Source organism: Molothrus aeneus, chromosome 9, assembly GCF_037042795.1.
Source record: "Molothrus aeneus isolate 106 chromosome 9, BPBGC_Maene_1.0, whole genome shotgun sequence".
Lineage (NCBI taxonomy): Eukaryota > Metazoa > Chordata > Aves > Passeriformes > Icteridae > Molothrus > Molothrus aeneus.
In genome coordinates this window covers 20992896-21020052 of record NC_089654.1, presented here as the reverse complement: position 1 = coordinate 21020052, position 27157 = coordinate 20992896, and the positions used below count along the sequence as shown (strand labels likewise).

At 37.8% G+C, this 27157-nt stretch overlaps 1 protein-coding gene across 2 annotated transcripts in view; it reads left to right on the top strand.

The window, feature by feature from the left end:
- The window catches only part of VAV3 (vav guanine nucleotide exchange factor 3), a 147077-nt gene that overhangs the window by 16273 nt on the left and 103647 nt on the right, over positions 1-27157 (top strand). For both annotated transcript variants that reach the window (XM_066555521.1, XM_066555520.1), the window contains exon 2: positions 11754-11870. In XM_066555521.1, the coding sequence (XP_066411618.1) occupies positions 11754-11870 (117 nt within the window). The remainder of the gene's footprint in view (positions 1-11753; positions 11871-27157) is intronic.

Below are 27157 nucleotides of genomic sequence, written 5' to 3'. Positions count from 1 at the left end.
CAGCATATCTAGTCACAATTGCATTGGGCTCTTTACTGAGCCTGCCTTCATGTTGTTTATAATGAGCTGTTTGAAACAACCATCTATGTTATGGTTATTTAAGAACAGTTTTCTTAGTTGGATTGTAGAAAAATATGATATTAGTATCTTAAGACTCAGCACATAGTATTGTTCAGTAATGCAGACTTCTCACTGGTGCTTACATACTCCATTTGAAACCCTGTATCAAATTGCTCAGCAGACTAAGAGTCCAGATGATGCTAAATTATCCTCTGCTGCTCAGGTTCCAATGTATTTGGTTTATTCACAATTTGATTAATTTAGGCTATTACAAATACTCGTGCTCTAGGATTTTAATTTTTTTCTTCTTTTCATATTTTTCTAAATCCTCATTCTCATGAGACCATGCTCATTTTTATTTTACTCTGTGGGATTCCAAATTGACATTCTTTGAAATGTAGTTTGGGACCATTTCTTGGTGTACCTTAACTGTTATTGTGAGACCAAGGTATCAGTTCATTTAGCTGTCACATGAAATGGGATACATATAGAGGTGACAGATGAATTTCTATGAGCATCCACTTGCGTCTGCTGGCATGATCACAGCTGTTAATTCATTCTTGTGGAAGTAGGTATTTATGCGATTTTGACACATCTCCCACACAAATTTGTGTTGCCTTCAATGATGTGTTTCATTTTGGCGGGCAGCTTGGAGTGAGTGAATGCAGCCTTTTAGACAGCAAGTGCCTATGATGGTGTACAAGTGGAATGTTTTATGTCCACTTAACCTTTCTTTCACTGTTTGTCAGCCTTCTTCAGGAAGCAAGCCTACTGCAGTTTCACAAAGATTAATCTGTTTTTAAGTTGGTGGTGTAAATGAAGATTTTAAAACTTACCAATTCTTGTGTTATACAGATACTTCACTTCAATCCCCTAATTAGGAGGGTTGCATGTCACTGAACAAATGAAGTGCAGTTTGCCTAACACTAGCTGGATTTCAGAGTGTCATGGTGGGAAACAGTTGTGGGTAAAAAAAATATGTTAGTTCTAAATTTTTAGATGTGTATTTTAATTGCCTGTTCCCTCAGAATTTTTGGGAGTTGAGAACTCTTAATGGTTTTGTGTGCTATTTATCACAGGAATTGCAGCTGTGGATCAAACCACTGTTTCATCTACTTCACCATTGGCATCCAGACCAGATTGTTCAGAATAGTAGTCTGTTCCCATAGGGAGCAGTGGAGGATGTAGTAACCCAGGGAATTTTGCAAAATGCATGTGCTGAGGCTTGTTTGTGCCCCAAACATTCATTATGCTGTTATGGCTCATTATGCCATGGTAGTCTGCTGCATAAACCACAGTACTCCAGTAATCTGTAGTTGTGGTCTTCTGTTTTAAGAAGGATGTAATGAAATGAAAGAAGTTCAGACAAGGGCAGTAGAGGTTTTCGATTGTGTTAAACAAGCAATTGAAAATGAAGAATTTGTCAGCTTTTGGCAAGAGGCAACATAGGGAGGGAGACTAAGAGAGGCCTAGAAAAGCGAAGATTATTTGCTATCCTTTCTAGTGTGGAAACAGGGGTTGTCCAGTGGAAGTGCTAGGTAGCACTTTTGAGATACCACTGTATGGCACTCAATGCAGGAAGGATGGCATTTGGTGGCAGGTCAATATGTTGAAGCTCCAGAGAACATCTCAAGAAAATCTAAAATGTAAAAGGGTAGTCAACTACACTATCCAGCCACTGAGTTTTCACCTCCAATCCTGCAAATTGACTTTTGGAGTTTATTTTCAGTTCATGGCTATTCCCACTGGTTTGTGGTTTGGGCTTCTGGATTTATCTGTTGTACTTAATTGACTTGCAATCCTTGAAGTATTCTCTGAATATATTGGAAACCCCTGTCCTTGCCATGGAGAGAATGGTCTAATAAACTGCAAACCTGAAGTGACACACCAGCTAAAATAGAACAGTGGGTTTTTAAAATAGGTAACTAGAGGACAGCCAGATTCATATTGGGCAATTTGTAGAGGGCTGTACTTGCATCCTTAAGGTCTTGTAGGAATTTATTCCATGACCTTAAGAGTTTGGAAAAGAATACACATATGCAATTTGAGAAAACATTTCAAGTATTTAATGAATGATGCATGTTAACAGTAAAGACTGTTAATAAGAATATTGTTCCTTCCTCGTGGAAATCAAAGACCTAGTACATTATCTGTATCTGCTGGTAAGAAATGCAAAAGCATAGGAGATATTTGGGCTAGATTTACCTTTAATAGGAGCTGACAACCCTGTGTAGGTTGTCAGCACCCCCCTCCCCTCCCCAGGTGTGTTGAATTTCCATGCAGGATTTAGTGCTGACAGCTTTTGAGAATCCAAGTGCTCAGAAAAGAACAAGTTAGTACATGCTAACTTAAACATGCCCTTGAACCCACACTGTAGGTGTTTGTAAAGGGATTACATAGTCGAGGTCCAGGTCTGGCTTGTAGGGGCTGTGTTCAGGGCACTACAACCACAAGTTATTCACCAGGAAGATCCAGCTGAGATGGTGAATTCAGTGGTGCTTACTTTTAGGTGGGGGGTAGAAATAAGCAAAAGGGATTTTGTTCCTGTAATGGAGCTGAAGTCAGGTGTGGATCCCCCAGTGAATTCTCTGCCTTTAGCCCATGTGTCACACCAGGCAGCTTTGTGTCACACCTTCATAGGGCTCCTTCAGGACTCAGCCCAACATTTATTTCCCTTGCACAGGTATAGGGAAAGTAAGAGGTTGTCTTGTGTTGTTGTGCTAATGTTAGAGACTTTGTAAAACCAAGCACAGTCATGAATAAAAGATACCAAGATACAATGGAAGCAGCTCTTTCATGTGCCAAGCTAACAACATGGAACAGATTTGTTGGGTGTTCTCTTGCACAGATGTGAAGATCTGTGTTTCATACTGTTGCTGTAAGGTTTTTCATGGTTTCAGTGTGAATATAATTTTTGTTTTGTCTGACTGTAAAAGTGTTGAGAGCTAATTAGTTTGAGGCTTTGCATTCCTTTTGCTGTTTAAATGTATTAGATAAGCTGGAGGCTTTAGGGTTCCCCCCTGCCCTACTATAAGTTGAACTCCTTTAGGTTTTGGGGTTTCTGAAAACTACTAATTTTTCATCAGCTAAGTTGAAATGTTAAGTGTTTAGAAAGCTTGTGTTGGGACCAAAGACAATACATCCAAGTAGGAAATCAGTGTCCTGAACAGTTTTGTCATTTACAGAAGCAGTTTTCCATGTCACAATTTTAAGTACACCTTATGGGACAGTTACTACGGTCTTATTTTAAATGGCACTTTCATAAACAGTTTTGCCTGCAGCATTTTAACACCAAAATTTTAACACATTATTTTCTTGTGTTTGGCTTTTATTTCATGTCTCACACAATCAATCAAGTATTTTATTATTTCAGTGCTCTTTGCTCCTGGATTTCTTTTAGTCTATTTTGATTTTCTTTTTTAAGCTTTTTAGTGTGTGTCTGCCCTGTTCCTTTTCCTGGAGTCTTCTTTTCATTTCCTTGTTGTTGTCTTCCTCTTGAGACTATTTTCCATGTTCCCTTTCCCCTCGTTTTTGCATTTGCTTGTAAAACACTCAGATCTTTCTTGTGCTTCACGTGGTTAGTACTGTGTTCCAGCTGCTGTTTTTTTGACAAGATACTGCAGAGTAGATTTAGTTAAGTCTTGCTAGTGGGGAACAGAGGGCTACTCTAAAAACTGCTCTTTGCAACACGGTGTTGTCCTGAGTTCTCCCATCCTGTCTCTTGCCAATTACTCTTAGGGAATTCCTTAGTGGGGGCTTAATGGTCTAAGTATTCCCATATATTGCCAGTTTCATGGCTTGTGGGAGCACTTGACTTCAGGGACACAGAGAATTTCAATGTTTCTTTGCTCTCACCAATGCTTTAATGCCAAGGGGAGAATTAGTAATGTATAAAAAGTCTTGAACTTCTTTCCCTGCCCTCTATTCACTCTGTATCAGTATTAGTAGAAGTGGAGCATCCTTTGTGCTTCCTCAGCTTTTTCCAAGTTTCAATTTCCATTTTTTTTCTTTGAAGCACAGAGAAGAGCAAACATACATAAACAAAACTTCATACTCAAGCCAAAATGCAATAGACACAATTGAATAGTAGTCAGTTAGGAATTTTAAGAGCTCTCCTATGAATATTTAATTACTACATTAATTGAGCAAATAAAGAACATGCTATTAATATTCACACAGTGTTAGCAGTGGTTCAGAGGAATTTAATTAGTTTTATAGTTCATGCAGCATCTTATGTTGTGCAGGCCTTCAAAGAATCCCCACATCTGGAAGGGTAATAACACTATAGGTCTCCCTGGCTGTTCCTTAATCCTGTGAATTAAGGTCTCTCTTATTCTTTGCAAAGCACATTTCCTAATTTCCTAGTAAAATGCTTCAGTTATGTAATGCTATCAGAACCTCAAGCAACTCTACAAAGAGCTCAGTGTGCTGTCTCCTCCATATTTATTAGTGTACCTGCTTTGTGGCTTTTTGAGAGCAAAGTTTGGGAGGTATTTAACATTTGCTTGGCTTGCTTCTGCTTAGGGCTTTAGAAATATTGATCCTCTGAATGATTAAGGTGGTTTGCTGAGCAAGAGGTCAAATGCAGAACGTAAAACTGAATTCCTTTGATGTGAGTGACGTGCTCTTCCTGTGTGTGTTAGTTTCTTTTTTAAATGTAATTTGCAAGTTAATAGATTTTATCTAAGAGTAAGAAAAAGAATAATGCTTACTTGCCTGCTAGCTTCCATTTGCTTATTGAAAATAGGAGCACTCATCCTCTTGTGTTGTCTTGCTCTGTAAATTCCTTATGGCCCTTTTGCCTTCATTTAGTAAGACTCTGGCTTTAAAGGTTTTTCCAAGAAAAGCTGCACACACATGAAGAAGAAAAATGTTACAAATGCCATTCCCGAGTCTGACATTGCTCTTTTCTCTCTTGCTGGCTTATGAAAAGACATTAATAGATGTTGAATTAAGACTTCATCAGTGGGTCCATACTTCATTCACTTAGAAATCATTACAGCTATTTTTTACTGCATATAGTGATAATTACTCCTTTTGGCAGAGCAGAACTAATCTAATGTACTTTGGCTGCTGAAATCTGTGAAGAGCCAGGAATGATTTCTGTGTTGAATTGTTAACCCTGACTGTACAATTCTGTCACTATCCCAGTGGGGCTTTGTCTGTTTATCTAGTAATCTGGTGTTAATTAACGTACAGATAGTAGAAAGAAAATAATTGTGACATGTAGTAGAAGTATAATGTGCTCCTATTTTGGTAACCCTCCTTTGGGGATTGTTCTGTCAAAGATGGCATGTGATGGGGAACTGTCCAGCCTGGCTTATGGAAAGGAGCTCTTGATATACGAGCAGCTGTATCTCTAAGTACCTGATTTTCTCCCTTTATGGGATGTGCCTGAAAGAATTGTAAGGAAGCTGGAAGCTTGCTGTGCACGCACACTGTGTAGGCACTGATGAAACCCTTGGATCTTTATCTGTAGTTACTGTTGCTCTTTATGTGTGTAGGTTCAAGGTACAGTTTTGGTCTTGCTGCTGTGTAACATTGGCTTGGTGTGAATAGAGGTGATGGTGCTGTTTGCTCACAGTAGCCAGTTCTGGGATCTCTCTCAAATTCAGACTCAGCAGGATTTGAACAGCATTTTAATGAAGTTCATGCTGTTCCTATCAGCACAGTTGTTGCAACAAATACCAATGCAAATGGAACAAGTGAGAAGACAAGAATCTGCAACCCTCAGGGCATGAATCAACTTCTTGAAGGAAATTTTGAGGAGACAAGTTCTGTTTCAGTGCTTTCTTTCACTGAAACAACTTGCACTTATCAATCTTGGTGACAGAATGTACAAAAGCAATTCTTCCAGTTAAATCCATCATGGAAATGTTCACATTTCTCCTCTTGCTTAACAGGTATAAGTGCAGCATTTTCCTTTTTGCATGTGTTCTCATGAACAGAGTGGGAAAAAAAAAAAGAGATTCCTAGCTAATCTGTTCTCATCATCATTCCAGGAACAGATAGGAAAGGTCAGGAGCTCATGTTTTGTAGTAAGTGCTGAGGGTGTATAAAGTGCATTTAATTGTTATGGCAATGGCTTGCTCTTATGTTCTTCTGACTTCTATTCTTGTATAATTCTGCTTTTCTAAGAGCATAAATAACCAATAGAAAAATCTCACATATTCACAAACATGAATATGCTTCCTTGCATGTAACATCAGTATTTCACAATTGAAAAAACAAAGCAATTGTACCTTCTGAGATGTGTGAATTGAAGCCAAATTTGCTCCTCTCATTGCTTCTTTATACATGTGTTTCCAAAGCCTGGCCTTTCCTCAGCTATTTTTGCTGTAACATGCTGTAATGTAAAATGCCATTACTTTTTGGTTTTGCATGTAAGGCTCTTTAGAGACAAGGCAAAGACAAATTGCTGCAGCTGTGTAGTTTGTAAAGTGCTGCCATTTAGAGGAGGAATAGGAGGGGAAGATTTCAGGACTTTCTGTGGTTGGCATGCCTTGTTTCATCCACAGGGTATGAAGTGTATTTAGTGAGAAATGGGCTAAGAAGAGTCCCTTTTCTATGTTTTTACTCTTTTATTATAGCTTCTACGTGATGGTGGCTAGGAGAAACTGGTCTCAGTCTTTTTGCAGTTATTGGGAGCCTCCTGAAGTCTGTGTGGGGCTGGGAACACAACATGCACAAAAACCTGTGAAATGCGGTGTTGAAGGGATGGGTATTCCATGCCAGAAAAAGTGAATCACAGTGAGGGGAAAAAAACACCTTTCCTGTCAATAAGTGACAGTGATCCAGTCTGGATTTAATACCCCTTATAGCCTAGCATCTGTTTAGATTGCCTTAGATAACTCAGGCTTCAGTATGTTCCTAGTTTGTCTTAAGGCAGTGTGGATGTCTGATCCAGACAAGGGAGCTGCCAGCTTCCCAGGCTTGTGACTGAATATCTGTGCTTGTGACTCAATCATCATCATAAGAAGGAGGTGGAAGTTGAAACAAATACAAACAGCTTTTTTCCTCCTTCCAACTATTGGTAATTAAAATAATAAAAAAAGTGAATTAAAACTCTGTCTTTGCTGAATACTTATCATTTCTTGGCCTTTCAGTTTTCACTTGCCTGATGTGTGTTGCTTTGTTGGAATTTCATTAAATGTCTTGTGGCACAATTTGATCTTCAGAGCTCTTTGTGTTGGTATCTGAACGCCTGTAGAAGTGCTTTTAGTACAAAGGATATGCCGAGTTACTGAGTATTATGGTCTGTATCAAAAAGACCTTTATTCCATTGAAGTACTTCAGTGCCCAAATATTTTTTGAGAAATACCTCTTAGATTATGGGCATAGAGGTTATAAGATTTTTCCCCCTTTTTTTTCTTTTGCATTTCATCTTTCACTTCATTAAAAGTCTGGTTTGAGAAATCCTCCTTCCCTGTGGGCAGCTTCAGCCCTGCCTGTGCTTTTAGTATCCAATTAGTCATTTCTAGTCAGTACCCTTTGTAAAATATTTCTATGCATTTCTGTCAGTGCACATAACAATGTTCTGTGTGGAAAAGCCTCAAATAAATGGTTTGGTGTGAAGTGGCAAATATAGTGGGAGAAAACAGTGTACTATTTCTGTGGGACCTGGTATAATTTGATTTGCCCATTGTCTTGTGTTTAAGGTTCAGACAAACACAATCCAAATTATATAAACCATACCTACTTTTTTTTTCAAACTTGCTTGTCATTTCAATAAATGCTTTGGTAGTGCCTCTTGCAAAATTAGATTCAGTGCAGAACAGACCAGAGGCCACTAGAACCTATTCCATAAACCCACAGTGATTTATCAGAGGAGTTACACCATTTCAGCAGCCCTGACAATGGCTGCATTATGGGTTTGTAGTGAAACATGAGGATGCTTTAGAAATGTTTTGATAATCTATAGCTGTTAATACTGAAAAGTGTGTTCAGGCTCCTGAGCCCCTGTCACAGAATCACAGAATGGGGATGTGTTGTGCTTTCTGTCCATCTGTCTCTGGTGCTGGATATAGTCTCCTCTTTTGGCATGTCTGTGGATCAGCAAGAGAGAAGTAGAATTTCTTGCTAGTGTCAACTTTTTTGTGCTCATGGCTTATACTACCCTACTGCAATATTTACTGATCTGTGTACTGAGAAGTCTGGACTGCTGTAGTTTAAGCCATGTAAGCCATGTAGTTTAAAAAGGGGTGAAAAAAATGCATCATTAACTATTCCAAGGGAATGTTTTTAAGTTATTTTTTTAATGGAGGATGAGTTCTTGTACTGGAAGACAATGTTTCCTGTGGAGGAGACTTTGAGTTGAGGTTTAGCTCTCCTTGCATCTCTGAAAACTGGGTACCCAGCTTCTGTAATGATCTCCCTTGCGGTGTGCTGAACTATAATGTTTTCTTTGGAAAAAGAAACACAATAATGCAGTAGGCTTCCAAATATCCTGAGGACTGTACTTACTAATGAGAGGCTGCAGAGTGATGGTGCCTTTTTCTTACTGCCAGCGAGGAAGGTTGTCTTTTATAGAACTTCCTAGATTTTAGCAGTATGCTCTTTTTTAATTTGGAGGCTTCTCTTACTAATCTTTACATCTTCATACAATAACCACAGTGATAAAAACCTTTGTTGTCAATGAGGCAAACTGTTTCTTTAGAAGATTGCAGTATAAAATTTTGGAGAGAATTCTGAAAGTTTTCTGGGTAATATAATAAAATAATTTTTCTGAAACATTAGCAGCACATAACAAGGGGTTTTTAAAGACTCTTTTCATATATTGTACTGCAAAATGACTTCATTAAAATATGAACATGCTTTTGGTTCCAGTAGTTTTGCAGCTTTATCCTTGTAGCTGCTGTGGTTAGCTTAATAGTATTAAGAATTTCATTTTGATTTTACAAGAGAAAACTGATGGACATGGAATCATTATAGGGCCAACTCAAACTCACTAAGCAGTCTTTGAAGTTGCAAGGGGTTAGACTGTGATGTCAGGACACCTCTCCTGCTGAAGGCACTGCCTGGCACACACTTGGTGATGGTGTGCTCCCATCTCAAGCACAGGCAGGTTTGACAGATGCTTACCATTGGTTTCTAGAGCCTGCAAGACACGTTATGTGTTATATGGCTATTGAATCTTAGATCATAATTAGCTTAAACCTGCTTAACATAATGATACATGCCAATCAATTAGTATTTAAAAAACAAAAAAAGAGGGGCAGAGGAAGATGAGGAATTAGATTCTTACTGTTAGAATATTCCAAAGAATTTCATTTACTACTTAGAGTGTTGGTGCATTAACATTTCCTTGGAAACATGTGGGCTTGTAATTTCTTGTATTATGCTTTCTAATCTGCTTAGCTATAATTCATAGTAACAATAATTTAAACAAAAGGCTGATGTCAGAAAATTACTTCAAATTTCTTTAAATTTAGAGGCAACTAATACATCTTGTTGGAAAAATGCTGCCATATTTATCCTTCATTGTAGGAGATGTCTGTTAAGAACAGTTGGAGAGGTTTTGCAGAAGGGAGAGGACATCTTGTTTGTGAAAAACTGCTGATCCCTTAAATGGTTCTTTTAGCTATATTAAGAAGCTAAATGCAACTCACTAAAATGCTCTTTAGGAAATCTAGGTCAGATTTTAGGCCCATGACAGCTCCTGTCTCTCCCTTAACTTCTTGTTCCCTTTAGAGGTAAACAATTTAATGCAGCTGTAAGCTTTGTTTGCACTGGGAGACTTCAGCACTAACTAATACAAGCTCAAAAGTTAGGTTTCAAAAAGGCAGCTGAATTTTCCAGTGGCAATCACTGGAAAATTTGAGAATTTTGATATAAGAAAATAGATGGGTATGCAAGTTGAATCAGTATTGTGCATTGGACAAACCTAGTGGCTATTGATAGCTTTTAAGAAAAATAATAAAAAATATGGGGAAAAATACAGCAGAAAATGATAATAACTTGTTATGTGCCATCTTGTTTTTAAAACTCATTTTAAAGACCAGCTCATTTTCTGATTCTTTCTGCCAATGTGATGGAGGAGAAAGCACATATGTTGAACATCTGTGGCCTTCTAACCTTGCAATTTTGACTTCAAAATTATAATCACTGCAAAACCAGATAAGCTTGCCACATTGACTGAGCAAGCTAGACTGATTCTTAAAATTGTACTTGGCATAAAAGCAGTCTGGCAGCGTTGTCCTTGGGCAGCTCAGTGTGTAGCCCAGTGATGACTGTCCCATGAGAGCTGGGAGGTGCATGCTGGAGAGGCTCTTGGAAAGGGGGGAAAAAGGTGGAGGCTGCAGGTCCACCCAGCACAGCTGAGAATCCTTAATGTTGGTGAGGCCTTGGTCAGTCACAGGTGCTTTTCTGACAGCTTTGGGTTGCACAGGGATGGTTTCTGAGCAGTTTGGCTGTCCTAATATCTACAGCCATTGACTGGAGCTGTCTGCTCTTGCAGCATCTCTTGCTGATAAGTGCTTTCAAATGTGTGTCCTTGCTGTAAATCTGGTCTATCAGGTGCTCTGCTGTTCTGTCTCACTGGGTAGCTCTGGAAGATATGAAGTAGGGCTGCCTGTTGAAATGGTACAGCTGTGACACTCAATATCAAAAATACTGCTTTGATCAAAACAGGAAGATGTAACATAGCAATTCTATAATCCATCCTAATGTGAGTGATCCTCATGAATCTGCTAAAACATGCCCAACTCTGTTGTAATACTGAGTTGCTCTGTCAGTACTTTTAAAATGCATATTCAAAGCATGGTGCAGGGTCCTTTGAAATGCTGCTGCTTATAAATATTGTATTTGCTTTTTAGCTGTGGTTCATAAGACTACAGCAGCATCTTTAGGAAGCTGATGTCCTCACAAGGTGCTAGCACCTCATGGAGCTAATTGTTATCAAGAGTGCATATTACCCTTTTTAGCTATCCCTCTGAAGTTACTGATGCTCTTGACAGTTACTGTCTTTTGGCCTGGTAAGGTCTGGCAAACAAAACAATCCACAGGAAAATGCATTAAAAGCCTTTTAAGGAGATCATTGTGGCAGAGGCTTTATTCTTTTTCAGACTCAGATGATCATTGATGTATGTGGATAACTTAGAGGGAAATAGCCTTTGATTCAGTATGGAATTCAAGGTGGTCTGAGGATCTTAAATCTCTGCTAGGTAAATTTATATGACTTTACTGCAAGCTTCATCTGCTCTTCTACGCCAGATGGAGAATATGTATTCATCAAGTCTTTAGTGTGTGAAAACAGTGCACATGCATTCCTTAAACATTCAAACTAGAATTTAACCGATGAAATGATTGATTTATACATGAATAATAACTTAGCATAATTTTTTTAAGGTAACTTATTTGTTTTGTTCTGTGCTGTCTGTAGGGAGCTGAAAAGTAAGTCTGTCTTTAGACTATTATGTATTTAGTTGCACATTGTCACATCTTTTTGTTTATGTAAAAAGAGGGAAAGTAGTTCCTGTTTACAAAGTGTCTACTCAGAATTTGGTTAATTGTGATTCTGGAGAGAATTCAGTTTATGGCTGAATTAGGACCAGTGGAGGATCACAGCATAGAGAAAGTGCTGACTTAGAACTAATTGTATTGCTTAATTATATGGTGTGTTTGGGACCAAAGTGAGCATGTATATTGCTAATTTACACACTTGACACTTAGCATTTCTGTTTTCTTTCCCCTAGTTTCTCTGCTTGAAGAATATAAGGACTTTTCTTTCGGCATGCTGTGAAATCTTTGGAATGAAGAAAAGTGAACTTTTTGAAGCATTTGATTTGTTTGACGTGAGAGATTTTGGAAAGGTAAGGATGCTCTTGATGGTATCCCAAGTAACACCTTTGTTCTGCTGCTTGCACAGAAAATACTTTTTTTGGTAGCTGTGATATAAAAGTTGTGCATAATGGATGAACATTAGTTATGAAAAAATAGTGGGGAAGAACTAGGAAAGCAGAAAAAGTAGGTTTGTATTGGAGGGGCTAAAAAAGGGCAGGGAAAAATACATGGCAGGAAAGTTCTGAGCATGTGAGAAGCCAAGATAAATGGTTTCAAAGATGCTGAGTTAAAGGGAAATGAAATGGAAGAAGATAAGCTGTGGGTGAGTGCTGACTGGTGAAATCACTTGGGCATAAGTTGTGTGGATTCGGAAACCCTGGGCCTGTACACTGTGAGCCCATGTGGCCCAGAACATGTTTCTGTACTCTCAGGTGCTTGGAATTCACCCAGATAATTTGCCCTTGTACAATTATTTTTTGACAGTTAGTTGTTTATTTTCCTAACCTGCTGTAAAGCTCAGACACAGCTATGATAGGTTAATGTGACTATTCTAACTTACACAGTATTTACAGTATATTCTCTAAGTCTGACTACTTATTCTACATGTAATGCTTTTTCCAGTCTGTTGTTCAGCCTCCTACATATCTGTTTGATCTGTCATTGCCAACATGTTTAGTTCAACTTCAGCTTCTGCTTTTGAGTCATAGTATCATTACCCTAATTTCACAGGAAAATGTCTAAAAATAACCTGAAGTAGCACTAAAAATAGTTATTTATTCAAATTTAGTGTTATCTTAAGCATTTTTTCTTTAAGAGATCATAATTTTACTATCTGATTTTTATAAACTGTTCTTTTTATAAGTAGGCATAGAGGTAAAGGTGATGTAAGAGTGCAAGAATGAATCAGGGCTGCAATGTGATTGTTTGAAATGGGTCTGTGATTATCACTAACCAAAATAGCTAATTATTTTTCTCAATCTTTTGTCTGGTTCTAAGTCTTTTGAGCATTAAATTAGATAACCTGGTAATTGCACCTGTTCTTCAGTTTTGCTAAATGTCTTGTCTTCATAAATCATATATAAGACAAAGCTTTTTGTTAAAATATGGTCCTTTTGTACAAATTTGGCTCATTAAAATGAGATTTGTTTTTGTTTTGATTGTGCAAGTAGCAGAGGAATTGAAAATGGTTGGATTTTATATTTTTTGTGTGCACTAGCCATGTCCTATTTAAGGTATTTATGTCATATCTCAAAGCTTGATTCAACCTTTGATACCTATGCCTAAGGAATTAATTATAATATTGCATGTTATAATTGCTTGCTGAAAGTTTCTCATTTTGTGCCATGTAAAGATATCCTGTTTTTAATACAGTCTAGTTTTAAAAAAAGATTTTACAGTGAAAATTATTCTTGCTGCATCATTGAATACCCAGCAAAAACAGTTTCTGAATTAATGGTAAATTTAACCCAAAAATATTTCTGGTACCCTTAATATGTAATTTTAACAGAATTTATTTTGGAATATGACTTTATTTAAATAGAAATAACTGGTTAAAAAAACCCCTGTATTCCATCCATGTTAGTATTTAATTGCTCTTCCCAAGTCAATTTGAATGTCAAGACATGGATTTTTTTGCTGTTTGTGGCCTCCATATAGCACAAATAGACTAATTATCCCTGGAACTTGTTTTCCAGTTTTAGTGCATCCAAGCAATGATTTCTCTAGTCTAGGTCACCTTTATTGGAAAGCTATCAGGTGAAACTGCAGCGACAAATTTGAGAGTTGCTGCTGTGTGGGGTTCTCTCATGAGATGAGCTCTGTGCATGGGAGCAGCTGCTTGAGCAGAGGTGGAGATGCTGAGTTGAACAGGGCTGTGCAGCCCTTGCCATGCTTGTGTTGGGCAGCTTTTAGGTGCCTGATGGCTCTGCTGAGTTGAACAGGGCTGTGCAGCCCTTGCCATGGGCAGCTTTTAGGTGCCTGATGGCTCTGCTGCTGAGTTGGTCCCACTGGGTGCTTGTGTGCAAACTTGCCATGCACAAGTGGAGCTTGGCATAGGCAGAGTTCAGAAGGGCTGAGCTGTATGTTTTATAGCCTGGGCAAATGAGTACATAGTGACCTTCTGAAAGGGGCTGTTAGTTTCAGGCCATCTATGGAAGTTGAAGGACAAATGGTAACTGTATTAAATTAATAAAATTGCAACTAAAGAAAAGGTATGCTGAGTTATTTGTGTTCCTTTAAGTGTATTGTTTGTACAGTAAGCAGAAAATATCTTGAAGTGGCATGGGATTTCAATTCCATATCTAATAATGTATTTGCTACTTTGGGAATTGTGAGTGTTAGTAACAGTGGTGAGAATAGGAAAATGTATCTTTTTCAAGTTGTTCTTTGCTTTTCACTTTGCTTTGAACTTTCCCCTTCATTATATTTTCCTGTGAATAACAACTGTGATACAGCTGTACATGTCCAGCTTCCTTGAACAGAAGTTGTATGTATGCAAAAAGCCAAAAAAATAGTGCTGCAGATTTTTCCTGCTACTGCAAGCAAGTCATCCTGCCATTTCTAAAAAAGTTATTTGAACTGCTCTCTCTAAATGTGTGCAAAATATGAATGATCTTAAAATGATTACCAGTGTAAGTAACCAAAGAGGGGAGTATGATTTTAAACCACTGTTTTCTAAACTCTTGCTCAAATAGGTGATGCGATGAGTGTGTGCATTACCTTTTATGCATTTCAATGCACTGGAAGCTCTCTTCAGATGTCTTAGTTCTGGTGAGATATAAATAAACTGTTGCTGAAGTGTCTCTGTAACCCTTATCTGGGACTTTTAAATGTTTCAGTTTAGTTTATAAAGAAATTGCAATTGAATTTATTATCTTAAGATGGGCCTTTTTGTTTAGTACGGAGACTTTAGTGACTATTTAAACATGCTAGTGGAGGGGACAATAGCAATGTGTCAGCTGTAAATGAACAATATGCCTTCAAGGAAGTAAGGTTGAAGGGGAAAAATAAGGTGAGAGACCTGGTGAGGGCAACCAACTTTTTTTTTTTAATATTCTGATATTTTTCAACTCTTTAAATAAAATGGCAGACAAACCCCTGAGCATTGTAGAAGTAGCAGCTTTATCCTGCCAATATAGTCATAAGACTTTTAACAGCCTTTTGAAATACTGGTTACAAAATGTTGTAATGGTGAAGCTTGCACTTAGTAGTTAGAGGTAAATGAGCTGTTTCCAGATGCTTTGACATAGTGTATGGAAATTTGACTTGAACTTTGTGCTCCACTTTTCAGAGACTTTGATCTCTTACTGATTAGAGAAAAACAAGGGTGTATGTGGAGTGAATGGGAATCAGAGGTGAAGCTGAAGTAGCAACATGTAAATAGCTAAAGAATAGGCTAAAAAATGGAAGCAGGTAACCTCATGTGTTTTTAATGTACATTCTGTATGAATATTGATATTAGCTGTTATAAGATTAGAGTTTTCATCTCTTTAAAATATAGCAGCACAGTTTCTTAGTTTTAGACAGTGGTTGAAAAAAGAGGGGCTACATTACACAGGAGTAGGAAGGTTCTTTAAATCGTGCTTTTAAAAACTATATATAGCTTGGTTTTCTTGGAGTTCTGTGGTATTCACCCATTCCCACTCATTCACCTTTCTATCAGTAAATTTCAGTGTTATTGCATTAAGTTCCTGACAGAGCATGAAATGCTCTCCCACACACTGGAGGTGCCAGACAGTGTTTTCATTCTGAATTCCATGCTGGAGAGTCATTTTTCACTACCTCAGGGCTGTCAGGTTCTTCCTTTCTACCTGTGTGCCAGAATAAGCAAATACTGTTGGTACTTGTTCTTTCAGCTCGGAGCCCTGCACACTTCTCCAGCAGCAGCCTTTGTTGCTTGCTGCACCACAACAAATTGTTGCTATCCCTATTCTCTGAAGGAAGTTTGTAACTAATGTGTTGCAGAAATGGGAATCTGAGGATTAGTTCTGTTGATGTCAACAGATGCTCCCTGGATTCAGAGAGCTGTGTTTGGGGTCCTGTGGGGGAAATGGTGTCCAGCAAGTGTCAGAAAAACAGCCTCAGTGTGCTGTGCTTTTAAATTTCCTAAAGAATGTGTAGCTGAGTGTGAAGTGTTTTCATGATATAACTGATCTAATAAAAACATAGAAATCCCCCTTGTAGGGATACTGCATTAGATGTCTAGAAATAATGTACAATATTCAATTGTGATTTTTAAAAAGACAAACAAGGAGATCAAATATCAAGTGCCACCAATGAAATAAGTACCTAATTGTTTAAAAGCATGTAACAATGCCCAGTGTAGCTTACTCTGACACTTAAAAGGCTGCTTCATGTAAAAACAAGCAACTGCTGTGAAAATATTGAGTTGCATATACTCCAGTCACGTAGTTGGTGATCATTTCAGTCACTCCCTTACTGCAAAGGAAATCTGGGCAGTGAGGCAGGAGAAAGTCATGCTGAAGTTGAGAATCCTGGTGTGTTAGAATTCCCTCAGGTTTAATGGATTCCGGGAAGATTGGACAGATGTGCATGAAATACACACACCAAAAACAACACAACAAAAAGCAACTGTTATAAAAATTAGACATCCTTCCAGGAAAAGTGTCTAAAAAATCTTCAGTAAAACTGAAACAGTTGTGATTATCGGCAGTTGTTTCATGCTTTGTTTGCTGAGTTTAATCAGTGGGATAATAGAGCAAAAGATGATCACTTCATGCTCATAGAGTTGTATCAAAACTGCAGAACATGCCAAAACATTGTAGTATATTGCTGTAAAGATAGTAAAATGAAGAAAGATTGAACTGATAAAAACAAGCCTCTCATTAAATGCAGAGCTCTGTATCTTCACTGTCTGAGCTCTTTCAGTTGTAAAATAAATGCCAAAAAAATCTTAGTGGTTTGCTCAAGAAGCTAGCTTGTTTTCAGGAGTAGCATTTCAGTGAGATGGACTGGTTTGGGGTAAGTGACACTTGAACTTCTCCAAGATGTACTTCTGTGTGTGGAGGAAGGAAGAAACAGAAGAAAGGGACAGGTTTCAGCTTTCTTCTCCATGGAGATGCTTTAGACAAAATGTACAAGAAGATACTAGCCTGTTGCAAAACTGCTGAAATGCTTGGTATGCAGGGACCTTTTTTGTTAGTTATCACTGCTGTTTCTGTAGAAATAAATAAAATAAAAGTCAAGCACTTAGTAGACTCCCTAAAATCATCCTTTAAATGGTAAAAAAATCACTTCCAGCCCCAAAGAACATGAATCATGGTTTTGGGCAAAGCAGTGAGGTGGGTGAAAAAGTGGGATGAGTCATGGTATAGCTCATGAACCACCTTTTTGAAATGTCCCTGAAAAGTTGCAGAAATGGTTTGCCATGGTGTAACCAGGGAGACTATTAACAATGCTACATAAATTTAGTGTCATTAATTGTAACACTGGGTTGCAGTGATCATTGCCAGGTAGTCTACAAGTGTCGAGGCATTTATCTTCAATAAGCCTAATAGCATTAGGAAGAGCTTATAGCTTCTGCATGAGCATGTGTATTTAGGCCAGAATATTTCAGGATTATGGTCTTGCATGTTTCTGTTCTAGAATACTGGTGGACTATCACCTCACTGGTCTTTCAAAATGGAGTTTTATTAATTTCTTTCAGGTCTGTCACAACTTTTAAAGTTGCATTGTTGGCTTCCAATTGATGAAAAAGTTAATAATGTTTGTGTTTGACCATATAACAAAGCATTGAATGCAGCACAAATATTTGATCATTAACAAAAAATTCTCATCCAAGGGAGTGCTTGGGATATTTCTGTTCTATAATGTAGTCATGTTAGTTTTCCAGCAAATGTTATCAGTTGCAAAGCCAAGGTTAACAAGAAACTGTTAATATGAGAGAATAAAGCTGAGTTTCTGTGCTCATTTCTTTGTTCTTAAGACCACCTTGTCCAAATGTTCTGTGTCTGATTGACCTATCTTGAGGACGCTGAACTCATAACATTGAATTCTGGTAGTGTAGATTTCATGTTGAGGTGAAAGTTTTTGAGAAAGAGGAGAGTTGAAGCATGAGTAGCTTTAACAGGTTTTAAGACTTAAATCTTCTCACACATTTGTTTATACAAGTGTTTTTAAACTTTATTAATTCCTTGTAGTGCTTGTAATACAAGCATTTCAGTAACCAGAAGGTGGTGAAACTGACATCTAAACCCAGACTTCCTGAATTTACAAGTACTGGTCTAAATAACAATAATATGAACTACAAATAAAAAATCAGAAGGTAATAAATGAGTGATTTGTAGAGGAAGTTCATATCAACTTTGAAGAGGTTGTGTGTGTATTTTCTTCTGTGATTGTGAAATTGTTCACTGCCAAAGAAGGGTAGGAAACATTTTTTGTCTTGAGATAAGGTTGTGTGCAAGATATAGTAGGATCCTTATTCAAAAGCAGTAGTAAAGTGGGCACCCCATTTCAAATGGGAAATGATTTTGTGCAGGATCTAAATAAAAGGTATTCAGTTTATTTTTGGTTTATCCATGAAGGGGTTTGATTATATCAAGCTTAGCTTAATTACTGTGGTGCTGGTGAACTGTTCTTTGCTAATGTTCAGTGTGGTTCCTCTGTGCCTGGCCTTTTGTCGGAACAAAAGCTGACCCAAGCAGCACTGTGGATTACCTGGAATACAGAGTTTTGCACTCTTCCCTGCTTTTCTTATTGCTTCCTGCAGTTGACTTTGCATCTTAGCTGACTGTATCTTGCAGGGAAGCGCAAACAAATGAAAATGGTGTTGAAAACTGAACAACTTGAAATATTTATCAATCCCCATGTTGCTTGCCAAATGTCTTCCGTTGTATTCATTAATGAAGACAACAGTAGTTCAAGTAACTTGATATATTATTATGCATAGTTATAAAGTAATAAATTTTATTACTTTTATTACTCTGTTCTAGAAGGAAGAATTTAGAGAATTACTAAGTAAAATTGCTAAATTTGGTTTTTTGCCTCCTTTTTTCCCATTGGAATGATTTGAAGTACTGAAAGATGCCTTCTAACCATCCTCTCTCCCCTCTGCCTTTCTTCCCTCCATCTCTTCTATATAATGGGTTTCAAAGATGATTGAAGGGTGTCTGTGCTAAACCTCTACCAGAGAGATTGGGCTACTCTTGGGCTCTCCCTCAGAGGCACAAATTGGCAGGTAGGGGGATGTGGTTTAAACCATCACCTAGCCAATGTTATTTCCTCTGAAGAGTCAGGCATGAGGAGCATTCTCCAAGAGAAGCTGCTACTGACATCCTGGGCCACACTTGGGAAGTGTTCCTATGCTGGGGGAAAGCCAGGCAGGCCAGGATTTCTCAGTCTGCAGAGATCCCCCTCTTCCTGCAGGTAAGGGGGTGACTGCCTTCAGCTCTGTACGGTTGGGAGGTCTATGGAAAGCAGGAGTGCACTTGAGTGGAAAGTCCAGTAGTTGCTCCTTGTTTCTTTGTAAGTATAAAAAGCTCAGGGTTTGTTCAACCTGAGGCATGCTCTGGTTGTTAGATTGCTTGCAAATTCATTCACTGCGTTTTCTGTCCAGCTTCAGTAGAAAGTGAAAGCTGCAGTGAATGGTTTGCAGCAGGAAACATGGTTTGAGTATTTCCTAAAAAGGAAATAGGTATGAATTAATGAGAAATGATTGCAAACTGTTGGAGGTGGTGGCAAGGCTGGAGAAGTGTTTGCTAATCAAGAATTGTGTTCTCTGGTTCTTAATTCTGACACAATAATTGTGATATGAATAAATGTCAGCTGCATGCACCTTTAGAAAGCATGAATACTTGAATAGATGGGTAATGGAAAAATGTCAGAAGAGTGTATTACAATTTATTTATCTATAAATCTGAAAAGCTTACATTGTATTTGATGAGATCACAACACTATCTTGCTGAGAAAATTAATGCATCTTTCTATGTAAACACTGAAACATTTAGGAAAATGTCTTTTTCTTCTTTTCAAAATGTATTATAGCAGAAATGTGGGATCGTAGGTTTTGAGTCTTAGATGTTGTTTATGAAACTTTGATGTATGAAATGAGATTTATTTAGAAAAGTTCTATTAAAGAGGTTGTTAGCATTTTCATGCCTTTCTTCATGAGATTTTCAAAGTGAAACATTGGTAGTTGAACACTGAGGACTTAATTTCCAAACCAACCATTCAACAACTATAAATCATTCAGTGTAAAATTTTATGATGAATCTGTTAGCTGATAAACTTGGCCATGTGTTTAAAACAGTTGTAAATAATAACAGTTGCTAAGTAGAAAGTAATATTACAGAGGAAATAAAAGTACTGGCAAATAAAACTGTTAGCAAAAGTGAAATTAAATGGCACCCTTTAGCTACTGCTAACCTCTACAAGTAAATAAGGCCTTAGTATTCATCCAGTTAGAGTTTACAACTCTGATATGCCTGCATGGGTCTCTAGACCAGCCTGTGCAGAGCCTTAGACAATAGTTAGGCTGTGTAAGGCAGCACCATGCTGAAGAGGCTGACAAAATGATATTGCTTGAATTTTTGGAATGTACTATTCTGAGCATATTCTCATACACAAATTTTAACTGTAGTATGATAGAATTGCCAAATTAGAGCTGTATATAAGTTTGAGTAGGTTGCATTTAGGTCTTCAACTGGATCCCATTTTGTTCTGGGAACATGTAAGGAACACTTCACAGAATTACTTTGGAAAAGCCAACTGAGGGCTACTTCACATAAGTAAAATTTATTCCCCAAGTTGCTGGAAGGTTTAAGGTGTTTTTCAAGTGGAACTAATTGCAGCAAAACTCCATCAGTGACACTGTGGAGGGACATGATGTGTGTTTCCTGCAGTGGCTAATTGAAATGAGCTGCATAATTCAGTGCACTATGTAATCCATTTTTTAACCAAAATATGTAAATTACTTGAGGGAAGGTTTACTGCCTGTGCTCTTGAAGAAGAGTAGAGCAAAAAACTGAATGTAGGTCACCGGTGGGTTGGGGAGTTTTACACTAATTCCCATTCAGCCTTCACTATTGTCCAAAAATCACAGCACAGTTTAAAGAGATGCTGTTGATTGCACAGTGACTCAGTAGGGCATAATATAGCTTTTTCCTCCTCCAGTGATAGACAAAAATAGAATGATCTTCCTGAGTGGTATGAGGCATAGCCCCAGCTGTGTGCCCTCTGACTGCTGTACCTGAATATACTGTGGGAGTTGTGTCTGGGCTCAGGGAGATAACTAGGAGGTGACAGAAGCCTTGGAGAATAAAACATGGCATGAGGAAGGGACACAGTGCTAAGCTTGTGGCAGCCCTGTCCAAACAGTTGACTTAACTTGTCTAAATATTATCACTATCAAAGTCCTGATAAATGGTTGTAGTTGCCATGCAGTGGAATGATCCCCTGTGATGTATTCATGCCTTCAAAAACAGCAGAACAAGGAGTAGGACCCAATTTCTTAATATCTATTTTACCTTCAAGTTTTCTTTCAAATGCTTTCCTCACTTAGATAATAAATAATAAATTAATAGCTGTTTGAAACAAGTGGCTAGCCAAGAATAGCTGTGCACATTTTTAAGACTGTTTACTTGGCTGTTGCAATTTCTTCTGAGTTTATCATATCTTTTGGTCACCACCAGCTTGTTCGAAAAGTATTATATATATATGTGCATAAACATCTGTTGAAATTCAAGCACTTGTGTATATGGCAGCCTCTTGTAGAACTTATTTGCTCTACTAAATATTGTTGAGTGATGGAGTTCTGGGTTTATTCTGAGACTGATTTTTAGTGTTTTGATTTGGGGAGGACCACCCTTAGACTTTTTCAGCTAACTAAAAGGAAAGTTGAGACCAACTGAGTACCTTAAATAGTGGTTGGACATTGTCTGTGATCTGTGAGAAACAATCTGGGTATTAGTAGACAAGCTTCATTATGAATCTTGAAGTTCAATTAACTCACTGAAGTTAATGCAAGTCCTTAAACCACCTGATTAGAAATGTCATCATACTGTTTTCAAAGTGGTGAGGTCTGCATTTTTGTATATGCTAACTTGGAGGATGGATATAAGATGGTTTTTCTCAGTTGCAAAAACATGTTTGTTAAAAGCATGATCACACCATATTAGAAAACAAACAGGTTTTTCCTGGCCAAATTAGTACAAAGTTGCTTTAAATTAGGATAAATATTTTTATTTATATTAATATTACTATCAAATTTGATCATGTTGTTTTGTCATGGATAAAGTGGATTCTAGACCAGACATCTGATATAAAATTCTCAACGCTGTCTTTCTTTCCATGAACATTTTCTTATAAAACCAAACAAATTGGAATATGAGTTAATCTCTTTTTCAGACCACAGGGAATAGAGTAGTTTTCCTATATCTTGCAAGCATCTAGCCAAAACTTAGTGAGAGAATTTGAATGCTAGAAACTTAAGCATAACATGTACTTTGATTTTTTGAACTTTTGCAAGGTAATTGACATGTAGGTTTTGGGGTTTTTTTGATTGTTTGCCACCCACAACTGGGTGGCATGAATTTGGAATCTGTAGGAGTCACAACCAAACTGATTTTAAATTTTGCTTTGTGTGTATTATTAATTAGATTAACCATGCTGATGCTGGATACAGAGTTAAATGGGAGTGTATGAGAATGTTTCTATTCAAATTGTGGGGCTTTTAGGTAATTGCTTATGTCTGTTTCTCTTGTGGAAGTGACTAATCCACCTGTGTCTTGAACAGTCTGCTAAATACTAGAAAAGGGTGCCACTTTCAGACTTAACAAAGCCCCATAACACAGCAAGTAGCAGAATGCTCTGACCACAGGCTCTGGGCAGCAGAACTGCTGCTTTCATTTTTCCATGCTTGCCTCTTGGTGCTGCCCTGTGCTCACCCTTGCCTGACACCCAAAGAATGCAATCTGATCATTCCTACTTTGGATTTCATCACTTAATGTTTAAACTAATTTTCTGTGGTTAGTTACTATTTACTCTTCATCACTGCCTTGTCTCCTTTGCATTCCTTGCCTTTCTCACCACTCTGCCCAGCAGTCTGCTCTATGTCCCCATCCCTGCAGTTCTTCTTGGGCCTTTTCCATTCATGCATTTCAGGTTTGTTGCTGGAGTTTTGGTTTGTCTCTTGGTTTTGCTAGAAGACTGGTCTTATTATTCCTGTGCTTTTTAAATACATCTTCAGATTTTTTTGCATAGCAGACAAGTACACCCTACTCATCAGAGGGAGAACTATGGCTCTGTTGAAATTCCTGCAGTTTTTTAGAACCTGAATATGAGAGTCTCTTCCTTAATTTTTCTTTTCTAAAGAAGAAGTATTCGATTTGGTTTCATTGGCTTCCTCTTGCATTTTATTCAGAGCATATTTTTTGTATCTTCTCACTGTACAGTGAGAACAGTCTTTGTTGTCTTGCATTACCAAAACTCAGGAAAAAGAGTTCTTAGTACTGATATTTTGATGAAGTTTTATTTCCTTTGTCTAAGCAGAACCCCCCTTCCACCCCAGGATGAACTTGTGAGAAGGAACTTTAGAATTTTGACAGCAGTTGTTCAGTAAAATTGCTTTAGGATTTACAAGCTATAAGATATTGTCATTTATTTGGAAACTGTTGAAAGGAGGTTTTAACTAAGCTGTATATTTTATTTAGAACCATATTTTCTTGAAGAAAGTTGATATTAAGCAGTAGTCAGTTTGTAATGCAACAGACAAGTGTTTAGGCAAGATTATTCATATAACTGTCCATGCTTCATCTATTGTTCTGTAATGTATTTGGATCAATATATGCATATATGAACTGCTGGGATGTCTCAAGAAATCAGACATGTGGACCTGTACCAGATTTACTTTTCCTCAATGTCTCAGAGCTCATTTATCAAATTCCAAGATGAAGTTAACTGATTCCTCATTTAAAACTGAAATAAAAAACATTGAGAGGAGGGCTTGACTTTCTATTTCTTACCAAATCAGTACTCACAAATGTGCCTAAAAACTACTTGAGGTGTTTGAATCCAGAAAACAGGGCTTGTGTCAGAAAAAACAAGGCAGTAAAAAATTTGAGCAATAGCACTTTTTAGAAGCCTGGATTATGAACTCCAGAAGCTGATCAAGATGAGCAGGCATTTACTTTGCAGAGTAAATTCTACATAGAAAACAGCAAGAGTCTTGTGCCAAAACACAGCTCTGGGCTGACCCAAAAAATGCCATGCAAGGCAGGGAAGCGCAGTGTGCTCTATGGTGTGTTCATGCTTTTATAGGGCATTTCTGCTTGTGTGTGTTTGCAGAAGCAGAGACTCAGGGTAGTGCTGGCAGTCTGAGCTGTCTGAGGCATAGAAAGGTCTCAAAGACAGGTCTTCATCTACTGTTGATGTAGGTGGAGTATGTGCAAATAAACCAACAGGAAATGTTGTCAGGATGTTTCTGGCTATGACTTAATGAAAAGATGTGTCTCCTTTAGGAAAGTGAGCACAGGTTACTGAGCATAGGCTTTTTTTCTCCTTAGATAGATTTTTCTGGGAGTCATAAAAGATGCTTTATTGCACTACTCTATTGAGAATGCAAACCCAAAAAGCTGAATTATTTTCCAACTGGGTGCCCAGAAATGGAAAATGCATACAGATGCTGTTTTAGAGGCAGTTGTTTTCAGAAGCATTTGAGAGAAAGTATATTTTGTCAAGTAAAAATAATATAGGCTCATGGAGAAATTGAGCAGCTTTCTATGCTAATTCATGAGATTATGTGGAAAAAAAGATCAGTCCTCTAATACCAAGAAAAATATGAAGCTTCTAAATCTAAATTTACTAACATGAACTCTTGTTCTGCTCTTTATGTGCACATTGAAAACAGTTTGCTCAGGCAGTGAAATTGGTTGCTTTGGTACGTATGGTACCAGAGTAATGACTGCTTCTTTGCTTGTTTGCAAGTGTAGAACTCTGGCTATGAAGGGGAATTCAATAAACTTGTTTCATAGTGTAAGGTAAAATGTTAAAAGCAAAGTCAGCGCTCTCAGGCGTGTCGTGGTGACCTTGTACCTTGGTTTCAAAGCTGTTTGGCCAGTAGGAAAGAATCCATCTGACAGGTGCCTCAGACTTTTTGATGGCTTAAAACTGATCCATCTTAGTTCACTTGGCAGACTAAAGTCTTAAGGGAAAAAAGTGCCCTTTCTGTGCAGCTTCTCATAGACAGAGGAGCCCTGAAATAGCAAGGCAGAGCTATTTTCATCATCAGAAGCTATTTTCCTTGCCTGCTCTGTTGGATCTTAATGAGCTGTTGTAGTTGTTCTGAAGATCTGTGGTGCGTGTTCTGAGTGTCACAGACAGTGAGAAACCGGAGTACATCAGTAATCAAAAATCCACTGAAAACTTACAGGCCAGCAGTAGCCTGGCCTGTTTGTTATATACGTAACATGTAATTTTGACCAACAACTAGGCCTTCATCTTAATATGAAATCAATAATTATCATTTGTTGTATGCAGATCTTAAGGGCATTTCTCCATAGGCTAGAGTGTAAAATTATTGGATGAGGGTAGTTTGTTTATGGCTGTATTATCCTTGAACAGCAGTAATTTAAAGTTTCCAAAAGCTAAGTCTAAATCTAGACTGTGTCTTGTCCTCATCCAGACACCTCACAAAGTCTCTGTTGTGTGTGCTCTGCCTGTGGTACCTCAGCTACAGCAACAAGCCAACAGTGTTATTGCAGCTCTCAAAGTTTCTGTTGATATTTTTGTTCCTTTTGGTGGAAAACATGGATCATCTCTTTAACATATTACCATGGACGAAACTCTTATTTTCCTTGTTCTCATTTTGTTTCATTTGCTTTACAGGTTCTGTTTCAGTTTCCTTACCTTGTTTTCTACTTTTTGAGGTGATGTTTCTGTAATCTCAAACCCATTCAGAAGCTGACTACGTTAAGTCTTTTGAATTCTATTTTTTGTCTTCCACTAGTGCCTTGTTCTCTCTCCTTCAACTTTCTCACATCTTTCTCCTGTTGACATCGCTCTTATTTCCTGAAACTTCTATCTCTCTATAGCTTCTGACTTTGCTGTTGTCTGAAGATTATATTTCATGCATCTGCCTCAGTTAAGCTGTTTTTGATGCTGTTTCATTGCTACTATTTTTGGTATGAATGCAGTAAGGGAATTTTTGTGCTGTTGGAAATACCTATAAGCAGTAAAATGAGTGCCTGACAAGTAAAAAGGAAGATATGTTGAGGAACACAATTTTAAGAAACATTACAGGTAGTGTTGGATAAAATTACAAGCCGTAATGGTGAATAGCTTTTAAAAAATTGAGCACTGAGGCTGTTTCACTCAATTTAATGTTCATCAGCCTGTATATATTTTGACCCTGGTTTTAGATTTGAAGTTTGATGTAAAAAAAGAAGGTAGAGGTGTAATTCAGATTACTGCTGGATATGAATTGCAGCTTTCCATTTGAAATCTCCCCCACGATATTTGACCGATAAAAATGTAACACTCTTGCACAAATAGTGGCTTTCGTTGAGACCATAAAATCTATGACAAAATGCTAGAAGAATGTTGGTATTGGACAAGAGTTATTTTTTATGTTGTATGTGTGATAAAACCACTTATGCAATATTGCTTAATTGAAATGGACTTTTTCTGAATTTTATCTCCCCAAAATGCCTTTGTGCATTGACTACAAATGATGCGAGAGCCTTTGTTTTTCACAAAGCATGACCTTTTCTGGTGTGTTTTCTAGGTGCATCTGCTTGCCTGCATTTGGCTCTTGCATTTGCTCACCGTAGGCTGCTGCTGAGATGGACTTGAGCAGGACTAATAATGCTTGGGATATTTGGCTGGGTTGGGACTCACTGTATTGGACTGAAATGCCCAACTAAATTCATGTCAAGAGTTTCATTGTACTCATATGTGCTACTGGTGTTTTTATGATAAATAGTGATGACTGAAGTTGGCCTTAGATGAAGCTTTTTGACTTGCTACCAATCTGGGATGTGTTCAGTCCTGTGCCCTTTCACAAATGTTTTGAAGCACAATTCCACAATAAATATTTGGACATGTCTATAAATGCTAGAGCAAAACTTATATAACCTAGAAATATAAAACCTAGAGCAAAAGTTAGGTACAATGCTGTGTGCGTCAAGAGGCAATATTAATGTCAGAGATTACTGCCTCTACCGTGGCAGATTGCCTCTTGAAGCAGCAGAGCTGGGAAATAAGCAGTGGACCTTACCTGCCCTTCAGAATAACATGCTAAGAAATCTGTCCCTTCCTCTGTCTCTGCCTGCCAATTCTCAAATGTAGTTTATGACATGAC